Source organism: Oncorhynchus mykiss, chromosome 17 (assembly GCF_013265735.2).
Source record: "Oncorhynchus mykiss isolate Arlee chromosome 17, USDA_OmykA_1.1, whole genome shotgun sequence".
NCBI classification, from domain to species: Eukaryota; Metazoa; Chordata; class Actinopteri; order Salmoniformes; family Salmonidae; genus Oncorhynchus; species Oncorhynchus mykiss.
The window spans coordinates 13,949,477-13,966,724 of NC_048581.1; the positions used below are offsets into that span (position 1 = coordinate 13,949,477).

At 46.6% G+C, this 17,248-nt stretch overlaps 2 protein-coding genes across 12 annotated transcripts in view; one reads left to right on the forward strand and one right to left on the reverse strand.

Moving 5' to 3' along the window:
- LOC118940024 overlaps positions 1-17,248 on the forward strand; it is a 1,007,326-nt gene that overhangs the window by 526,814 nt on the left and 463,264 nt on the right. The gene's annotated exons all lie outside the window — the stretch shown is intronic.
- LOC110485459 overlaps positions 10,317-17,248 on the reverse strand; it is a 37,286-nt gene continuing 30,354 nt past the window's right edge. For 4 of the 11 annotated variants that reach the window (XM_036948040.1, XM_036948042.1, XM_036948039.1 and 1 more), the window contains 9 exons: positions 15,510-15,604; positions 15,365-15,418; positions 15,241-15,270; positions 14,697-14,809; positions 14,120-14,599; positions 13,528-13,852; positions 11,326-13,349; positions 10,970-11,231; positions 10,317-10,862 (listed from right to left, as the gene is read on the reverse strand). In XM_036948040.1, coding sequence (XP_036803935.1) covers positions 12,117-13,349; positions 13,528-13,852; positions 14,120-14,241 — 1,680 coding nt within the window. In that variant the 5' untranslated portion in view covers positions 14,242-14,599; positions 14,697-14,809; positions 15,241-15,270; positions 15,365-15,418; positions 15,510-15,604 and the 3' untranslated portion in view covers positions 10,317-10,862; positions 10,970-11,231; positions 11,326-12,116. The remainder of the gene's footprint in view (positions 10,863-10,969; positions 11,232-11,325; positions 13,350-13,527; positions 13,853-14,119; positions 14,600-14,696; positions 14,810-15,240; positions 15,271-15,364; positions 15,419-15,509; positions 15,605-17,248) is intronic. The other 7 variants (XM_036948043.1, XM_036948044.1, XM_036948045.1 and 4 more) reach the window with 5 other exon arrangements.

A 17,248-nucleotide genomic window follows, 5' to 3' on the forward strand; every position in this document is an offset into this window, starting at 1 on the left:
AAATAATGGAGGGGAAAATAGGGGAGGGACAGAAAGTAGAGGTGGGGGAAAATAAGGAAAAAATAGACGAGGGGGAAAGTGGTGGAAAATAGGGGAGGGGAGTGAAATAGGGGAGGGGGCGGGGCATAAGTGAGGGGAAAATAGGGGAGGGGTAAATAGTGGGAAAAATATAGGGGAGGGGAAATAAGGGTAGGGAAGTGAAATATAGGGGAGGGAAAGGGAAATATGGGAGGGGAAAAATATAGGGGGAATGGGGAGGGGAGAATAGGGGAGGTGAGGGGACAATAGGGGAGGTAGAAGGAGAATAGGGGGAGGGAAATTAAATATGGGAGCCGAAAATAGTGGGGAAAATATAGGTGAGAGGGAGGGAAATATGCGAGGGGAGAAAAGGGGGAGGGAAGTATAAAGAGGGAAATAGGGGAGGTGAAAATGGGAGGGGAAGATAGTGGGAAAAATATAGGGGATGGGGAGGGAATTATAGGAGGGGAGAATAGGGATATAATAGTAAAAAATGTTAGACCTGGTGCTCAAAGCACATGGCTACTTAATATGCATTGTTGACACATGCCTGCCAACTCCTCCTCTCACCCAGCAAAACCCCCCATTTCCCCTCCTCCTTCGACAGAGAAGAATGGGCAATATCCTTGGGCAATTTGCTCATTTTTCTGTTCCAAATGTTCCAAATACCCATATTGTACCATTAGTCCTCTCCTCCAATCAGATGCTTCAGTTTGTTTCAAATTGGAGAAAGAGAGCAAAAATACACCAATGAAGAGCCTAGCTTGTTCCAAAAGTTTTTAAGCCAATCATCTTCCTCTGAAATGTTCCTAACGTCACTTCATCACAAAATCTTTTTCTGTCGGCCATTGATGCTACTCGGTGAGTATCTGAGGTAATTTTGCTTAATTTGCAACGAATTTAAAGTCAACAACTATAAATGTGATGAAATATGACAATAACACGTCTAGTCAACCGAATTGTTTGACTACAGGGGCTTCCCAAACGGTGTAATTTAACAACTTTCGTAGATCGCTAGCTACTGTAGCCTGCTGCTGCACAGGCAAGTTAGCGTTGGCTATACATTATTTTTCTGTCAGCCATTGATGCCACTCGGTGAGTATATGAGGTAATTGTGCTTAATTTGCAACGAATGATGACTAAATGTGATGAAATATGACAATAACACGTCTAGCCAACCGACTTGTTTGACTACAGGGGCTACCCAAATTGTGTAATTTAACAACGTTCGTAAATCGCTAGCTACTGTAGGTGGACAAAACTCAAAGTTTATTTGACCACTGACAATCCTGTAAAACCTTAGCTAACATCTATATCAACTAAAATTTGGAATTCTATACTATTTAATTGTATATTTTCTTTAGTTTTTTGATGGCATGCATTTGAAGTGTATGTAGTTGAATGAATTGTATTGATGGACATTGGGGGCAAACGTGTCTTTCTATGTAAACTGAATTTAACTGCAAATGAAATAATAATCATCCTACCCATAACCCCCAAACCCCCCACTGCTGTCCTCCTCCTAGCAGACCTATCAAGCAAACGTAAGTTCCTTTATATGAATCTAATACATACGGTTATGCTGTTCCTTGTCACTGCACTCATCAGTCATGATAATAGTATTTTTCTTGCCTCCTAAGATGGAAAATCCAAGGTTCCGTTTCTCGCCCTCACAGGAGTTGGTCCTCAAGGCCACACACCCCAGGCAGTATGCAGGAGGCAAGACAACTGTGTCCAATTTGGCCTAGTGTTTAATATCTTAACAATGTGGAGTAATTATAGTTGATGAATTTACCTCAGCACTTTCTGAGGAGGGCCTTGGAGGCAGGAAGGACTGCCAGGAGGGCAAGGCCCTTGTCGGCATCGGGAAGTACAAGTGGGACTCACTACAGGACCTGTATGAGGCTACGGGTGCGGACAGGATAAAGTAAGGGGCACGCATCTCTTGTGTTTTCTATGTTCATCTCAGTGTGTTTTATGCAACATTTTACATCTGAAACGTTCCCTCTGCTGTGTCTCACACAGATATATGTCAGGAGCTTGAGGGCGCAGACACCCCATTATCCTGGGAGTGCAATGGCCGCCTTGATTGGCTACATTCAGCGCATAGACCAGGAGGGGGTAGCTGCTGTGGCCAGGCCCGCCCCAGCCAGCACCACCCCTGCCAACACCATCCGGCCCAAGAGTGCGGCTACGTAAGTGTAGGGACCTGACCCTGATTGATACATGTTATTTGAACGAACGCATTCATTTTGGGGGTAATTGCTTTTCTTTTAATGAACTTAAGTTGTATTGATATTTTATTGTTTGGATTGTTTATTTTTGTAAGATAAACAAAATGTATGGACTAGAAAAAAATAAAATCACCTTTGGGGAACTGCCTGTTCAGAACTGGAAGCCACCATGGACATGTCAGGTGTGGAGGTGGGTCCTTGTATTTCCCAGCATTATTTGTTTTTTGTGTGTGTTACAACTCTGTAAACCGTGTGTTTGACTAATAAAATGACATATTTACTTGTCTTTTTGTTTGTTGAACTTTAAAAGAAGAGTGTATGACAATGAATCAAAATTAATTTAAGGGAGAAAAAGTGCTTGCATTAAATTATTTATTTCACAGGGAATGTCATGTGTGAAACAACCCATCCTACTGTACAAGTTAAGTTGATTTTAAAATAACTAAATGTACAAGAGATTAACAATGAATGTCGTACATTTTTTTTTACAAAGAACATACGTACAAAAACAACTTTACAATGTACACACGAGTCAGAGTTTACTGGCCTTGGCTAGCACCATGCTGGGTCCTCATGAGTGCCAGTCACTCCTCCACAGTTTGGCCACCAGAGGTAGCGGCACAGAATCTCACAGAACCATACATACTGTGTCCAAACTCAGAAGTTTTAGGCTTGCCACATTTAGAGCACTTATAGCCTTCGTATGGCTTGTGCGCTCTGACTTTAATGCCAGACTCCAGCTTCTTCCTCCTCCTCCATTCGGTGGTCCTGGAAACCTTGGGTCCACCAGCAGGAGGGGGAAGAGGAGTGGAGGTCGAAGGCAGGTCTTGGAAGACTGGTGTTATAGGGAGGGAGGTGGAAGACAGACTGGGTGGCTGACTAGTGGCCAGGAGGACCACGTGCTGGTATCCACTAACCCCATCAGGTCCTATGTACTCCTGGAAATAGAAGAGTCATGGGGAAGGGATGGATTAATAGTTATGGATTAATAGTTATGAATGGAAAGAAACTTGAGTGAGCTGTTTAGGACGTGGATAGGCACTTGCATCATCCTCTGGGTCCTGACTGGCAGCTGGTGCAGTGTCATCAGGGGGTGTGACGACAGGTACCTGGGATGGGTTGAGTGGCCTTCCTGAGTGGAGGGACTGGTGGGAGACGGTCATCGAGGTCGGGCAAGGACATGGTTGGGTCATCCTCCTCTCCTCCCTCAAATAGATCAGGTGTCCCGTCTGGGACATCTGGGTCCTTACCGAGGTTGGACTCGGCTCATTGATGGCGTGCTGGGCTACACCATCATAGCAGTGCAGGGTCTGAGAAAAAGGGGAGGAGAGAAATATGAGAGGGGAAAAGTGGCAGGAAATAGGGGGATAATGGGGAAAAATATGGGGGAGGGAAAAATTAGGAGAGGGGAATAGTAATGGGGAGGGAAATTAAGGGAGGGGAAACGTGGCAGAAAATAGGGGAAGGAAAGGGAAATATAGGGGAAGTGGAAAATAGTGGGGAAAATATAGGGAGGGGGGAGGGAGATATGGGAGGGGGAAAATAGGGGTAGGGAAGTGAAATATGGGAGAGGAAAATAGTGGGGGAAATATAGGGAGGGGGGAAATAGGGGAAGGAAAGGGAAATAATGGAGGGGAAAATAGGGGAGGGACAGAAAGTAGAGGTGGGGGAAAATAAGGAAAAAATAGACGAGGGGGAAAGTGGTGGAAAATAGGGGAGGGGAGTGAAATAGGGGAGGGGGCGGGGCATAAGTGAGGGGAAAATAGGGGAGGGGTAAATAGTGGGAAAAATATAGGGGAGGGGAAATAAGGGTAGGGAAGTGAAATATAGGGGAGGGAAAGGGAAATATGGGAGGGGAAAAATATAGGGGGAATGGGGAGGGGAGAATAGGGGAGGTAGAAGGAGAATAGGGGGAGGGAAATTAAATATGGGAGCCGAAAATAGTGGGGAAAATATAGGTGAGAGGGAGGGAAATATGCGAGGGGAGAAAAGGGGGAGGGAAGTATAAAGAGGGAAATAGGGGAGGTGAAAATGGGAGGGGAAGATAGTGGGAAAAATATTGGGGAGGGAATTATAGGAGGGGAGAATAGGGATATAATAGTAAAAAATGTTAGACCTGGTGCTCAAAGCACATGGCTACTTAATATGCATTGTTGACACATGCCTGCCAACTCCTCCTCTCACCCAGCAAAACCCCCCATTTCCCCTCCTCCTTCGACAGAGAAGAATGGGCAATATCCTTGGGCAATTTGCTCATTTTTCTGTTCCAAATGTTCCAAATACCCATATTGTACCATTAGTCCTCTCCTCCAATCAGATGCTTCAGTTTGTTTCAAATTGGAGAAAGAGAGCAAAAATACACCAATGAAGAGCCTAGCTTGTTCCAAAAGTTTTTAAGCCAATCATCTTCCTCTGAAATGTTCCCAACGTCACTTCATCACAAAATCTTTTTCTGTCGGCCATTGATGCTACTCGGTGAGTATCTGAGGTAATTTTGCTTAATTTGCAACGAATTTAAAGTCAACAACTATAAATGTGATGAAATATGACAATAACACGTCTAGTCAACCGAATTGTTTGACTACAGGGGCTTCCCAAACGGTGTAATTTAACAACTTTCGTAGATCGCTAGCTACTGTAGCCTGCTGCTGCACAGGCAAGTTAGCGTTGGCTATACATTATTTTTCTGTCAGCCATTGATGCCACTCGGTGAGTATATGAGGTAATTGTGCTTAATTTGCAACGAATGATGACTAAATGTGATGAAATATGACAATAACACGTCTAGCCAACCGACTTGTTTGACTACAGGGGCTACCCAAATTGTGTAATTTAACAACGTTCGTAAATCGCTAGCTACTGTAGGTGGACAAAACTCAAAGTTTATTTGACCACTGACAATCCTGTAAAACCTTAGCTAACATCTATATCAACTAAAATGTGGAATTCTATACTATTTAATTGTATATTTTCTTTAGTTTTTTGATGGCATGCATTTGAAGTGTATGTAGTTGAATGAATTGTATTGATGGACATTGGGGGCAAACGTGTCTTTCTATGTAAACTGAATTTAACTGCAAATGAAATAATAATCATCCTACCCATAACCCCCAAACCCCCCACTGCTGTCCTCCTCCTAGCAGACCTATCAAGCAAACGTAAGTTCCTTTATATGAATCTAATACATACGGTTATGCTGTTCCTTGTCACTGCACTCATCAGTCATGATAATAGTATTTTTCTTGCCTCCTAAGATGGAAAAATCCAAGGTTCCATTTCTCGCCCTCACAGGAGTTGGTCCTCAAGGCCACACCCCAGGCAGTATGCAGGAGACAAGACAACTGTGTCCAATTTGGCCTAGTGTTTAATATCTTAACAATGTGGAGTAACTATAGTTGATGAGTTTACCTCAGCACTTTCTGAGGAGGGCCTTGGAGGCAGGAAGGACTGCCAGGAGGGCAAGGCCCTTGTCGGCATCGGGAAGTACAAGTGGGACTCACTACAGGACCTGTATGAGGCTACGGGTGCGGACAGGATAAAGTAAGGGGCACGCATCTCTTGTGTTTTCTATGTTCATCTCAGTGTGTTTTATGCAACATTTTACATCTGAAACGTTCCCTCTGCTGTGTCTCACACAGATATATGTCAGGAGCTTGAGGGCGCAGACACCCCATTATCCTGGGAGTGCAATGGCCGCCTTGATTGGCTACATTCAGCGCATAGACCAGGAGGGGGTAGCTGCTGTGGCCAGGCCCGCCCCAGCCAGCACCACCCCTGCCAACACCATCCGGCCCAAGAGTGCGGCTACGTAAGTGTAGGGACCTGACCCTGATTGATACATGTTATTTGAACGAACGCATTCATTTTGGGGGTAATTGCTTTTCTTTTAATGAACTTAAGTTGTATTGATATTTTATTGTTTGGATTGTTTATTTTTGTAAGATAAACAAAATGTATGGACTAGAAAAAAATAAAATCACCTTTGGGGAACTGCCTGTTCAGAACTGGAAGCCACCATGGACATGTCAGGTGTGGAGGTGGGTCCTTGTATTTCCCAGCATTATTTGTTTTTTGTGTGTGTTACAACTCTGTAAACCGTGTGTTTGACTAATAAAATGACATATTTACTTGTCTTTTTGTTTGTTGAACTTTAAAAGAAGAGTGTATGACAATGAATCAAAATTAATTTAAGGGAGAAAAAGTGCTTGCATTAAATTATTTATTTCACAGGGAATGTCATGTGTGAAACAACCCATCCTACTGTACAAGTTAAGTTGATTTTAAAATAACTAAATGTACAAGAGATTAACAATGAATGTCGTACATTTTTTTTTTACAAAGAACATACGTACAAAAACAACTTTACAATGTACACACGAGTCAGAGTTTACTGGCCTTGGCTAGCACCATGCTGGGTCCTCATGAGTGCCAGTCACTCCTCCACAGTTTGGCCACCAGAGGTAGCGGCACAGAATCTCACAGAACCATACATACTGTGTCCAAACTCAGAAGTTTTAGGCTTGCCACATTTAGAGCACTTATAGCCTTCGTATGGCTTGTGCGCTCTGACTTTAATGCCAGACTCCAGCTTCTTCCTCCTCCATTCGGTGGTCCTGGAAACCTTGGGTCCACCAGCAGGAGGGGGAAGAGGAGTGGAGGTCGAAGGCAGGTCTTGGAAGACTGGTGTTATAGGGAGGGAGGTGGAAGACAGACTGGGTGGCTGACTAGTGGCCAGGAGGACCACGTGCTGGTATCCACTAACCCCATCAGGTCCTATGTACTCCTGGAAATAGAAGAGTCATGGGGAAGGGATGGATTAATAGTTATGGATTAATAGTTATGAATGGAAAGAAACTTGAGTGAGCTGTTTAGGACGTGGATAGGCACTTACATCATCCTCTGGGTCCTGACTGGCAGCTGGTGCAGTGTCATCAGGGGGTGTGACGACAGGTACCTGGGATGGGTTGAGTGGGCGGTGGAGTGGCCTTCCTGAGTGGAGGGACTGGTGGGAGACGGTCATCGAGGTCGGGCAAGGACATGGTTGGGTCATCCTCCTCTCCTCCCTCAAATAGATCAGGTGTCCCGTCTGGGACATCTGGGTCCTTACCGAGGTTGGACTCGGCTCATTGATGGCGTGCTGGGCTACACCATCATAGCAGTGCAGGGTCTGAGAAAAAGGGGAGGAGAGAAATATGAGAGGGGAAAAGTGGCAGGAAATAGGGGGATAATGGGGAAAAATATGGGGGAGGGAAAAATTAGGAGAGGGGAATATAAGGAGGGAAATAGGGGAAGAGTAATGGGGAGGGAAATTAAGGGAGGGGAAACGTGGCAGAAAATAGGGGAAGGAAAGGGAAATATAGGGGAAGTGGAAAATAGTGGGGAAAATATAGGGAGGGGGGAGGGAGATATGGGAGGGGGAAAATAGGGGTAGGGAAGTGAAATATGGGAGAGGAAAATAGTGGGGGAAATATAGGGAGGGGGGAAATAGGGGAAGGAAAGGGAAATAATGGAGGGGAAAATAGGGGAGGGACAGAAAGTAGAGGTGGGGGAAAATAAGGAAAAAATAGACGAGGGGGAAAGTGGTGGAAAATAGGGGAGGGGAGTGAAATAGGGGAGGGGGCGGGGCATAAGTGAGGGGAAAATAGGGGAGGGGTAAATAGTGGGAAAAATATAGGGGAGGGGAAATAAGGGTAGGGAAGTGAAATATAGGGGAGGGAAAGGGAAATATGGGAGGGGAAAAATATAGGGGGAATGGGGAGGGGAGAATAGGGGGAGGGAAATTAAATATGGGAGCCGAAAATAGTGGGGAAAATATAGGTGAGAGGGAGGGAAATATGCGAGGGGAGAAAAGGGGGAGGGAAGTATAAAGAGGGAAATAGGGGAGGTGAAAATGGGAGGGGAAGATAGTGGGAAAAATATTGGGGAGGGAATTATAGGAGGGGAGAATAGGGATATAATAGTAAAAAATGTTAGACCTGGTGCTCAAAGCACATGGCTACTTAATATGCATTGTTGACACATGCCTGCCAACTCCTCCTCTCACCCAGCAAAACCCCCCATTTCCCCTCCTCCTTCGACAGAGAAGAATGGGCAATATCCTTGGGCAATTTGCTCATTTTTCTGTTCCAAATGTTCCAAATACCCATATTGTACCATTAGTCCTCTCCTCCAATCAGATGCTTCAGTTTGTTTCAAATTGGAGAAAGAGAGCAAAAATACACCAATGAAGAGCCTAGCTTGTTCCAAAAGTTTTTAAGCCAATCATCTTCCTCTGAAATGTTCCCAACGTCACTTCATCACAAAATCTTTTTCTGTCGGCCATTGATGCTACTCGGTGAGTATCTGAGGTAATTTTGCTTAATTTGCAACGAATTTAAAGTCAACAACTATAAATGTGATGAAATATGACAATAACACGTCTAGTCAACCGAATTGTTTGACTACAGGGGCTTCCCAAACGGTGTAATTTAACAACTTTCGTAGATCGCTAGCTACTGTAGCCTGCTGCTGCACAGGCAAGTTAGCGTTGGCTATACATTATTTTTCTGTCAGCCATTGATGCCACTCGGTGAGTATATGAGGTAATTGTGCTTAATTTGCAACGAATGATGACTAAATGTGATGAAATATGACAATAACACGTCTAGCCAACCGACTTGTTTGACTACAGGGGCTACCCAAATTGTGTAATTTAACAACGTTCGTAAATCGCTAGCTACTGTAGGTGGACAAAACTCAAAGTTTATTTGACCACTGACAATCCTGTAAAACCTTAGCTAACATCTATATCAACTAAAATGTGGAATTCTATACTATTTAATTGTATATTTTCTTTAGTTTTTTGATGGCATGCATTTGAAGTGTATGTAGTTGAATGAATTGTATTGATGGACATTGGGGGCAAACGTGTCTTTCTATGTAAACTGAATTTAACTGCAAATGAAATAATAATCATCCTACCCATAACCCCCAAACCCCCCACTGCTGTCCTCCTCCTAGCAGACCTATCAAGCAAACGTAAGTTCCTTTATATGAATCTAATACATACGGTTATGCTGTTCCTTGTCACTGCACTCATCAGTCATGATAATAGTATTTTTCTTGCCTCCTAAGATGGAAAAATCCAAGGTTCCATTTCTCGCCCTCACAGGAGTTGGTCCTCAAGGCCACACCCCAGGCAGTATGCAGGAGACAAGACAACTGTGTCCAATTTGGCCTAGTGTTTAATATCTTAACAATGTGGAGTAACTATAGTTGATGAGTTTACCTCAGCACTTTCTGAGGAGGGCCTTGGAGGCAGGAAGGACTGCCAGGAGGGCAAGGCCCTTGTCGGCATCGGGAAGTACAAGTGGGACTCACTACAGGACCTGTATGAGGCTACGGGTGCAGACAGGATAAAGTAAGGGGCACGCATCTTTTGTGTTTTCTATGTTCATTTCAGTGTGTTTTATGCAACATTTTACATCTGAAACGTTCCCTCTGCTGTGTCTCACACAGATATATGTCAGGAGCTTGAGGGCGCAGACACCCCATTATCCTGGGAGTGCAATGGCCGCCTTGATTGGCTACATTCAGTGCAGAGACCAGGAGGGGGTAGCTGCTGTGGCCAGGCCCGCCCCAGCCAGCACCACCCCTGCCAACACCATCCGGCCCAAGAGTGCGGCTACGTAAGTGTAGGGGCCTGACCCTGATTGTTACATATTATTTGAACGAACGCATTAATTTTTGGGGTAATTGCTTTTCTTTTAATTAACTTAAGTTGTATTGATATTTTATTGTTTGGATTGTTTATTTTTGTAAGATAAACAAAATGTATGGACTAGAAAAAAATAAAATAAAATCACCTTTGGGGAACTGCCTGTTCAGATGGAGGCCACCATGGACGGCTGGCTACATGTCAGGTGTGGAGGTGGGGGGCTTGTGTTTCCCAGCATTATTTGTTTTTTGTGTGTGTTACAACTCTGTAAACCGTGTGTTTGACTAATAAAATGACATATTTGCTGAACTTTAAAAGAAGAGTGTATGACAATAAATCAAAATGAATTTAAGGGAGAAAAAGTGCTCGCATTCAATTATTTATTTCACAGGGAATGTCATATGTGAAACAACCCATCCTACTGCACAAGTTAAGATTATTTTAAAATAACTAAATGTACAAGAGATTAACAATGAATGTCATAAAAAAAACAAAGAACAAAAACTACTTTACAATGTACACACCAGTCAGAGTTTACTGGCCTTGGCTAGCACCATGCTGGGCCCCCATGAGTGCCAGCCACTCCTCCACAGTTTGGCCACCAGAGGTAGTGGCACAGAATCATGTGTCCAAACTCAGAAGTTTTAGGCTTGCCACATTTAGAGCACGTATGGCTTGTGCACTCTGACTTTTATGCCAGACTCCAGCTTCTTCCTCCTCCATTCGGTGGTCCTGGAGACCTTGGGTCCACCAGCAGAAGGGGGAAGAGGAGTGGAGGTCGAAGGCAGGTCTTGGGAGACTGGCGTTATAGGGAGGGAGGTGGAAGACAGACTGGGTGGAGGTGGCAGTGGCTGACTAGTGGCCAGGAGGACCACGTGCTGGTATCCACTAACCCCATCAGGTCCGATGTACTCCTGGAAATAGAAGAGTCATGGGGAAGGGTTGGATTAATAGTCACATTTAATAGTTATGAATGGAAAGAAACTTGAGTGAGCTGTTTAGGACGTGGATAGGCACTTACATCATCCTCCGGGTCCTGACTGGCAGCTGGTGCAGTGTCATCAGGGGGTGTGACGACAGGTACCTGGGATGGGTTGGGTTGAGTGGGCGGTGGAGGGACTGGTGAGAGACGGTCATCGAGGTCGGGCAAGGACATGGTGGGGTCATCCTCCTCTCCCTCAAATAGAGTAGGTGTCCCGTCTGGGACATCTGGGTCCTTACCGAGGTTGGACTCTGGTCACCATGGGTCTGGGAGAAGAGATACTCGACCCCAATGAGTTCCCCTTAAACAGAGCGACAACAAAAGAGTTGTACATAAACAGAACTGCACATGTTTTAGTGTGTGTGTATATAATTGTATAATTTAGAAATACATACCAGTGTACTTTGCAGGCCTTGTGTGATCCTTCACAAGACTGGGCCCAGGAGCTTCTGGCTCAGCTCATTGATGGTGTGCTGGGCTACAGCATCATAGCAGTGCAGGGTCTGCTTCTGCCCCACCCCTCGGCTGCAGCTTCGGCACGGTCCTCATTCCACTGAACCAACCCTTCAAGGAGGTAGGCCTGAAAGTGCTTGGGACCCGCACTTGTTCCTATAAATGAGGACAACAAGAAATAATAACTCCTCCCATGCACACAGTTGTTAACACACAACATGACGTAACAACATGACCCAGTTTTACATTTAACACCAGGAATGAAGTGGTGGAGGTGGATAGACTCCAGGGAGGTGGAGACACGAGCGCAGCGCAACACAGGCAGGATGACCCCGCCCTTGGTCACGGTCCTTGCCCTTGTTGGTATAGAGGCTGACACCAGGGGGGTCCTGAATGCAGACCAGGTGTCGTCTCTGGGTCTGCCAGATGGCCTGCATTCGGTCACGGTCCAGGAGCCGGACGCCCAGGGTGACTGTGGCATCCCTGAAGGTCTCCAGGAGCTCCCTGATGAGACGCTCAGTCTCCTCCGCCCCGCGCGTGCGGAGACGACGACAGTGCCGAGCCATCTCCTTCAGGCTGATCCTCTTCATCACCTGTGCGTCGCTGAGCCCCGTGATGTTGCTCTCCATGAGCTCACCTCGCTTGGCCTCCAGCAGGCGCTCCACATCATCTGCACACCACACCAACATGCAGGAGGAGAGCCGCCACAAAAAGAGAGCATAGCTCTCTGTGGTCACTCCCCGAGCTCTCTGTGGTCACTCCCCGAACTCTCTGTGGTCACTCCCCGAGCTAAACGACGGATGAGGTGCCACACATCCAGCCGGACGATGAGCTCATCCCACTGGCTGAACATGGCTGCCGTCTTCCCCTTTCCCATCAGGGCGTGGCAGTCCCGGTCGACAGAGAGCAGCTTGGGAGGTGCCACTCCAGATTTACTGTAGCGCTGCTGGAGGCCAGCTGCCATGTCGAGCAGGCCCTCTCCTTCGCTGTCAGTGAGGACCGTAATGAGCACCTGGCCGTAGCGCTGCTGGAGGCCAGCTGCCATGTCGAGCAGACCCTCTCCTTCACTGTCAGTGAGGACCGTAATGAGCGCCTGGCCGTAGCGCTGCTGGAGGCCAGCTGCCATGTCGAGCAGACCCTCTCCTTCACTGTCAGTGAGGACCGTAATGAGCGCCTGGCCGTAGCGCTGCTGGAGGCCAGCTGCCATGTCGAGCAGACCCTCTCCTTCACTGTCAGTGAGGACCGTAATGAGCGCCTGGCCGTAGCGCTGCTGGAGGCCAGCTGCCATGTCGAGCAGACCCTCTCCTTCACTGTCAGTGAGGACCGTAATGAGCGCCTGGCCGTAGCGCTGCTGGAGGCCAGCTGCCATGTCGAGCAGACCCTCTCCTTCGCTGTCAGTGAGGACCGTAATGAGCGCCTGGCCGTAGCGCTGCTGGAGGCCAGCTGCCATGTCGAGCAGACCCTCTCCTTCACTGTCAGTGAGGACCGTAATGAGCGCCTGGCCGTAGCGCTGCTGGAGGCCAGCTGCCATGTCGAGCAGACCCTCTCCTTCGCTGTCAGTGAGGACTGTAATGAGCATCTGGCCGTAGCGCTGCTGGAGGCCAGCTGCCATGTCGAGCAGGCCCTCTCCTTCACTGTCAGTGAGGACCGTAATGAGCACCTGGCCGTAGCGCTGCTGGAGGCCAGCTGCCATGTCGAGCAGGCCCTCTCCTTCACTGTCAGTGAGGACCGTAATGAGCACCTGGCCGTAGCGCTGCTGGAGGCCAGCTGCCATGTCGAGCAGGCCCTCTCCTTCGTTGTCAGTGAGGACCGTAATGAGCACCTGGCTGTAGCGCTGCTGGAGGCCAGCTGCCATGTCGAGCAGACCCTCTCCTTCACTGTCAGTGAGGACCGTAATGAGCGCCTGGCCGTACTCATTGACAACATTTGTGGCCCACGCTGCTGTCCCAGCTAGTTTCTTGGTCACCTGAGGGGAGTCAAACAAACACAGACAGACAAGACAGACAAACACACAGTCATGTCAGTGAGTGGACACAGTTTCACAATACATTCATTAAGTCATAAAATAAGTCCTAATAAATTAGTATTCATTTGATTGTCTCTAACTAACTAGTATTATTTCTGGTCAAATCATCTTAAATCACCTTCTTGGTTGAATCCATCTTCAGGATGGACCCAAAGATGGAGGTGACTCTGGCCTTGAAGTCCTCTAGCTGGAACAGAACGTTGTAGCCGTGGACAGTCAGCAGCCACTGGATTGAGGGCACATCCAAAAAGGGAGGAGGAGGTGTTACCCTCAGTGGTGCAGCACCTGGGACTACAAAGTGGTCACAGACAGACAGGTAGTACAGGGTCCGACTCATCCAGGCCAGGCTGTGCTGCTCCCTCAGCTGGTTGTACAGCCTGGTCACACTGTTCCCCGGTGTCCTCTCTTTCATCAGCCTGACCACCTTCAGGTCACAGGACAGCCTAATACACAGAGACAATAGGGTCAAAAAAGAGGAGAAGAGGGTGAGGAGTGTGTGGAGGGGGGGTTCTAGAAACACTTTGATAAGGGAAGGAGGGGCGTGGGGAAAGGGTGACTTTGAAACACTTTGTTTGGGCAGTTCCTGATAAGAGATCAAAGGTCAGAAATTCAGAGAGCTCAAAGAGCTAATTAACATTTTAATGATGCTTTTTTCTGTTTTTCCTCAAAGTGAACAAGAGCTTTGATTTCCAGAGGTGTGAATTACTAACCTGTAAGTCAAGATGGCTGGGAACATGGAGCGATGACTTGTGTCCAGCTGGTTCAAGACCTCCAGCGACCATCCTGCTAGTAGCATCTTACAGAGGCGGCACTCCAGGTACTCTGTCCCCATTTAATACCAGCCGTCCATGTCAAGCACCCTCCGGACTGTCTTGTACACCCCACAGCCTGTGAGCTTTTGACGCTTGCACTGTGGCTGGGTGCACTGTGGCTGGGTGCACTGTGGCTGGGTGCACACAAACTTAAAGGCCCACAGGTGGCAGGGCATCCAGAGGCAGAATGGCCGGAGGAAGTAGGCAGAGGGAGAAGCTGGAGGCTGATGTTAGCAGGCAGAGGAGGGAAGTACCACAGCTCAAGCTGGCTTTTCAGGACACATTTGAGCTGCTTGTCTCTTATGAAAATGGCCGACTGACCCACTCTTGCTGCTCCTTTGGGAGGGTCTGCTTCCATCCCTCAGGGAGAAGAAGCACCTGCAACAGAGCAGAGAATCAAAACATTTATTTTCCATCCCCACACATCCAAAAGTGAAATGAAATAGCCAAGTCATAGTTGAGGTGAGACGTTTACCTGAGCGTCAGCAGCAGGCTGTACTGGTCCAGCTGTTGCCTGGGAGGTTGACCGGAGCTGAGGAGGGGCAGTGGGAGCTAGCACAGCAGGGGGTGCAGTGGCAGTAGGAGCAGCTACAGGAGCACAGGAGTTTGTCTCACAAAATATTTCAGAGAAATAAGTGAAATAATTCAATTAGAATAGAGCTTCAGCTTCAAAACATGTTAACAGCCTGTTGACAGCCAATGCACTTTGGTTTAGTTTTGATCAGTGTTATCAGTGGTAAAGGTTAGGAATCTGGGTTAAACACAAACTAAATGTAAAAGCTACAAACGACAGATGTATAAGTGGGTAGACATCTACAAGCAAGGAATAGGCCAAGCAAAGTGATGCCGACTGAAATACAGGTTGGAATGGTGACAAGACAAGCTACAGTAAACACATCATTCCACAAAAAGATGAGGAAGGATTTTTCTATAGCAAGGCAAAATGGATGCAAAAATGAGAAATTCTACAGTGATTTCTAAGCCCAGCTAGGAAGGTGTTTTAACAATTTACCACTTACCTTACCACTTTAAAGTGTATCCTGTTAATGCTAACAACAACAGATCGTTATTAGGGGAAAGGTCATTTCATATGTTTATTCTTCTCAACAGAAATAAACAATAAAGTGCCACAACAGAGTGTACCTTGGTCAAAACCCAGGCAGATAGACAGCAACTCCTGATCTGATGGCTCGGCAGCTAAGAAACACAGACAAACATAATGACACAGTTATATTGTCAATTGCTACACTGTTTGATTGACTTAGATGACTACAGAATATATATTTACATGGATTAGGAGGCTCTACAGCTGTTGCTGTGTCCCTGCGCTGGACATAGACCTTGAAGTGGCCCATTGAGGTCCTCGGCTTTACTTGGTATGTCCTGAACCAGGCCATGTAGCAGTATTGAGATAAAGGAAATAAACAAGAAAGGGAGAGAGAAAGAGCGAAAGGGGGAGAGAGAAAAAGTGGGAGAGAGCGAGAGATTTTTTTTTTTTTAAATGAGTCCAATTTCTTTCTCATTGCGCTATGCTCAGCTTTTGTTCCAAAGACTAAGTTCCACAGACTAACATAGTGCAATGAGAGAGAAGTGGGAAGATTTTTAAAAAACGTCTAAATGACCAGGGGTGCCCCCTGTTGGGTGGGCCCGGGTGGGTGGTGCACACTACCCAGCAATGGACCTCCAGCACCCCCCTGAAGCCATTTAGAGCCATACCGATATTTTCAACTGGTAAGCCGTTCACTAGGTGCACGGCTCAAGTTCACCAATCACCGGGTGCAAGGCTCAACATGACACGCAAATTCGTGAAGCGTTCCTTATTTTGACCCCTTTTACTCCTATACATATATTTTTTTATTTTATTTTTTGGGTGGGGGGCATCCATTTTCCTCCCATAATTTAAAAAAAAAATATATATATATTTTTAAATCCTGTTGGAAATTGTGCCGTAATGGCAGTGACTTCATGTTAATGTTGTTCCAATACCTCCATCTGGTGGCCACATAGTGATATTGCATCCATTGGCTTTATCACTGACACTGTCAGCCAATCCAGTGACATGGGGGGGAAAGAGAGAGGGGGAGAGAAAAAGAGAAAGAGCGAGAGAGACAAAAGGGGGGAAAGAGAGGAAGGGAGAGAGAGAAAAGGGGGGAGTGAGCGAGAAATGGGCAGAGAGAAAAGTGGAGAGGGAGGGATAGAAGACAAAAATGGGGAGAGAGAAAAAGATGGTAAGTAGGGGAAAATTATGGGAGAAGGAAAATAGTGGAGGAGGCAAATAAGGGGAAAATATAGGGGTGGGGAAAATACATGGGAGGAGAAAATAAGGAGAAGAAGAGGGGGAAATGGGGAGGAGGAAAATATGGGAGGGAAAAATGGGGGGGTGGAAAAGGAGGGAGGGGAAAAAGAGGGAAAATATAGAGGGGATGGAAAATATCGGAGGGGAAAAGTGGCGGGAATAGGGGTAAAAAAGTGGGCAAAAATGGGGGATGGGAAAATATGGGAGGGGGAAGTAAGGAGGGGAAAAGGAAGGGACATTAAGGGGTAAATAGGGGGAGGGGGAACAATAGGAGAGGGTAAAATGAGGGAAGTAGGGGAGGCAAAAATAGGGGGGGAATGGGGAGGGGAAGGGAAGTATGGGAGGGGAGAAAATTAGGAGAGGAGAAATTAAGAAGGGGAATAGGGGGAGGGAAATGATGGGTGGGGTGAAATAGGGGAGGGGACATAAGGGAGTGGAAGGGAAATAGGGGAGGAGACAAATAAGGGAAATATGGGAGGGGGGAATAAGGGAGTGGGAAATAGGGGAGGGAAGTGAAATATGGGAGGGTAATATAGGTGAGGGGAAAGACATTTTGGGAGGGGAAAAGTGGCGGGAAAAAGGGGATAAAAGTTGGAAAACATAGGGGAGGGAAAGGGAAATATTTGAGGGGTAAATAGTGGAAGAAATATAGGGGTGGGGGAAAGTGACGGTAAATAGGGGAAATTAGAGGAGGTAAATATGGGAGGGGAAAATAGTGGGAGAAATATGAG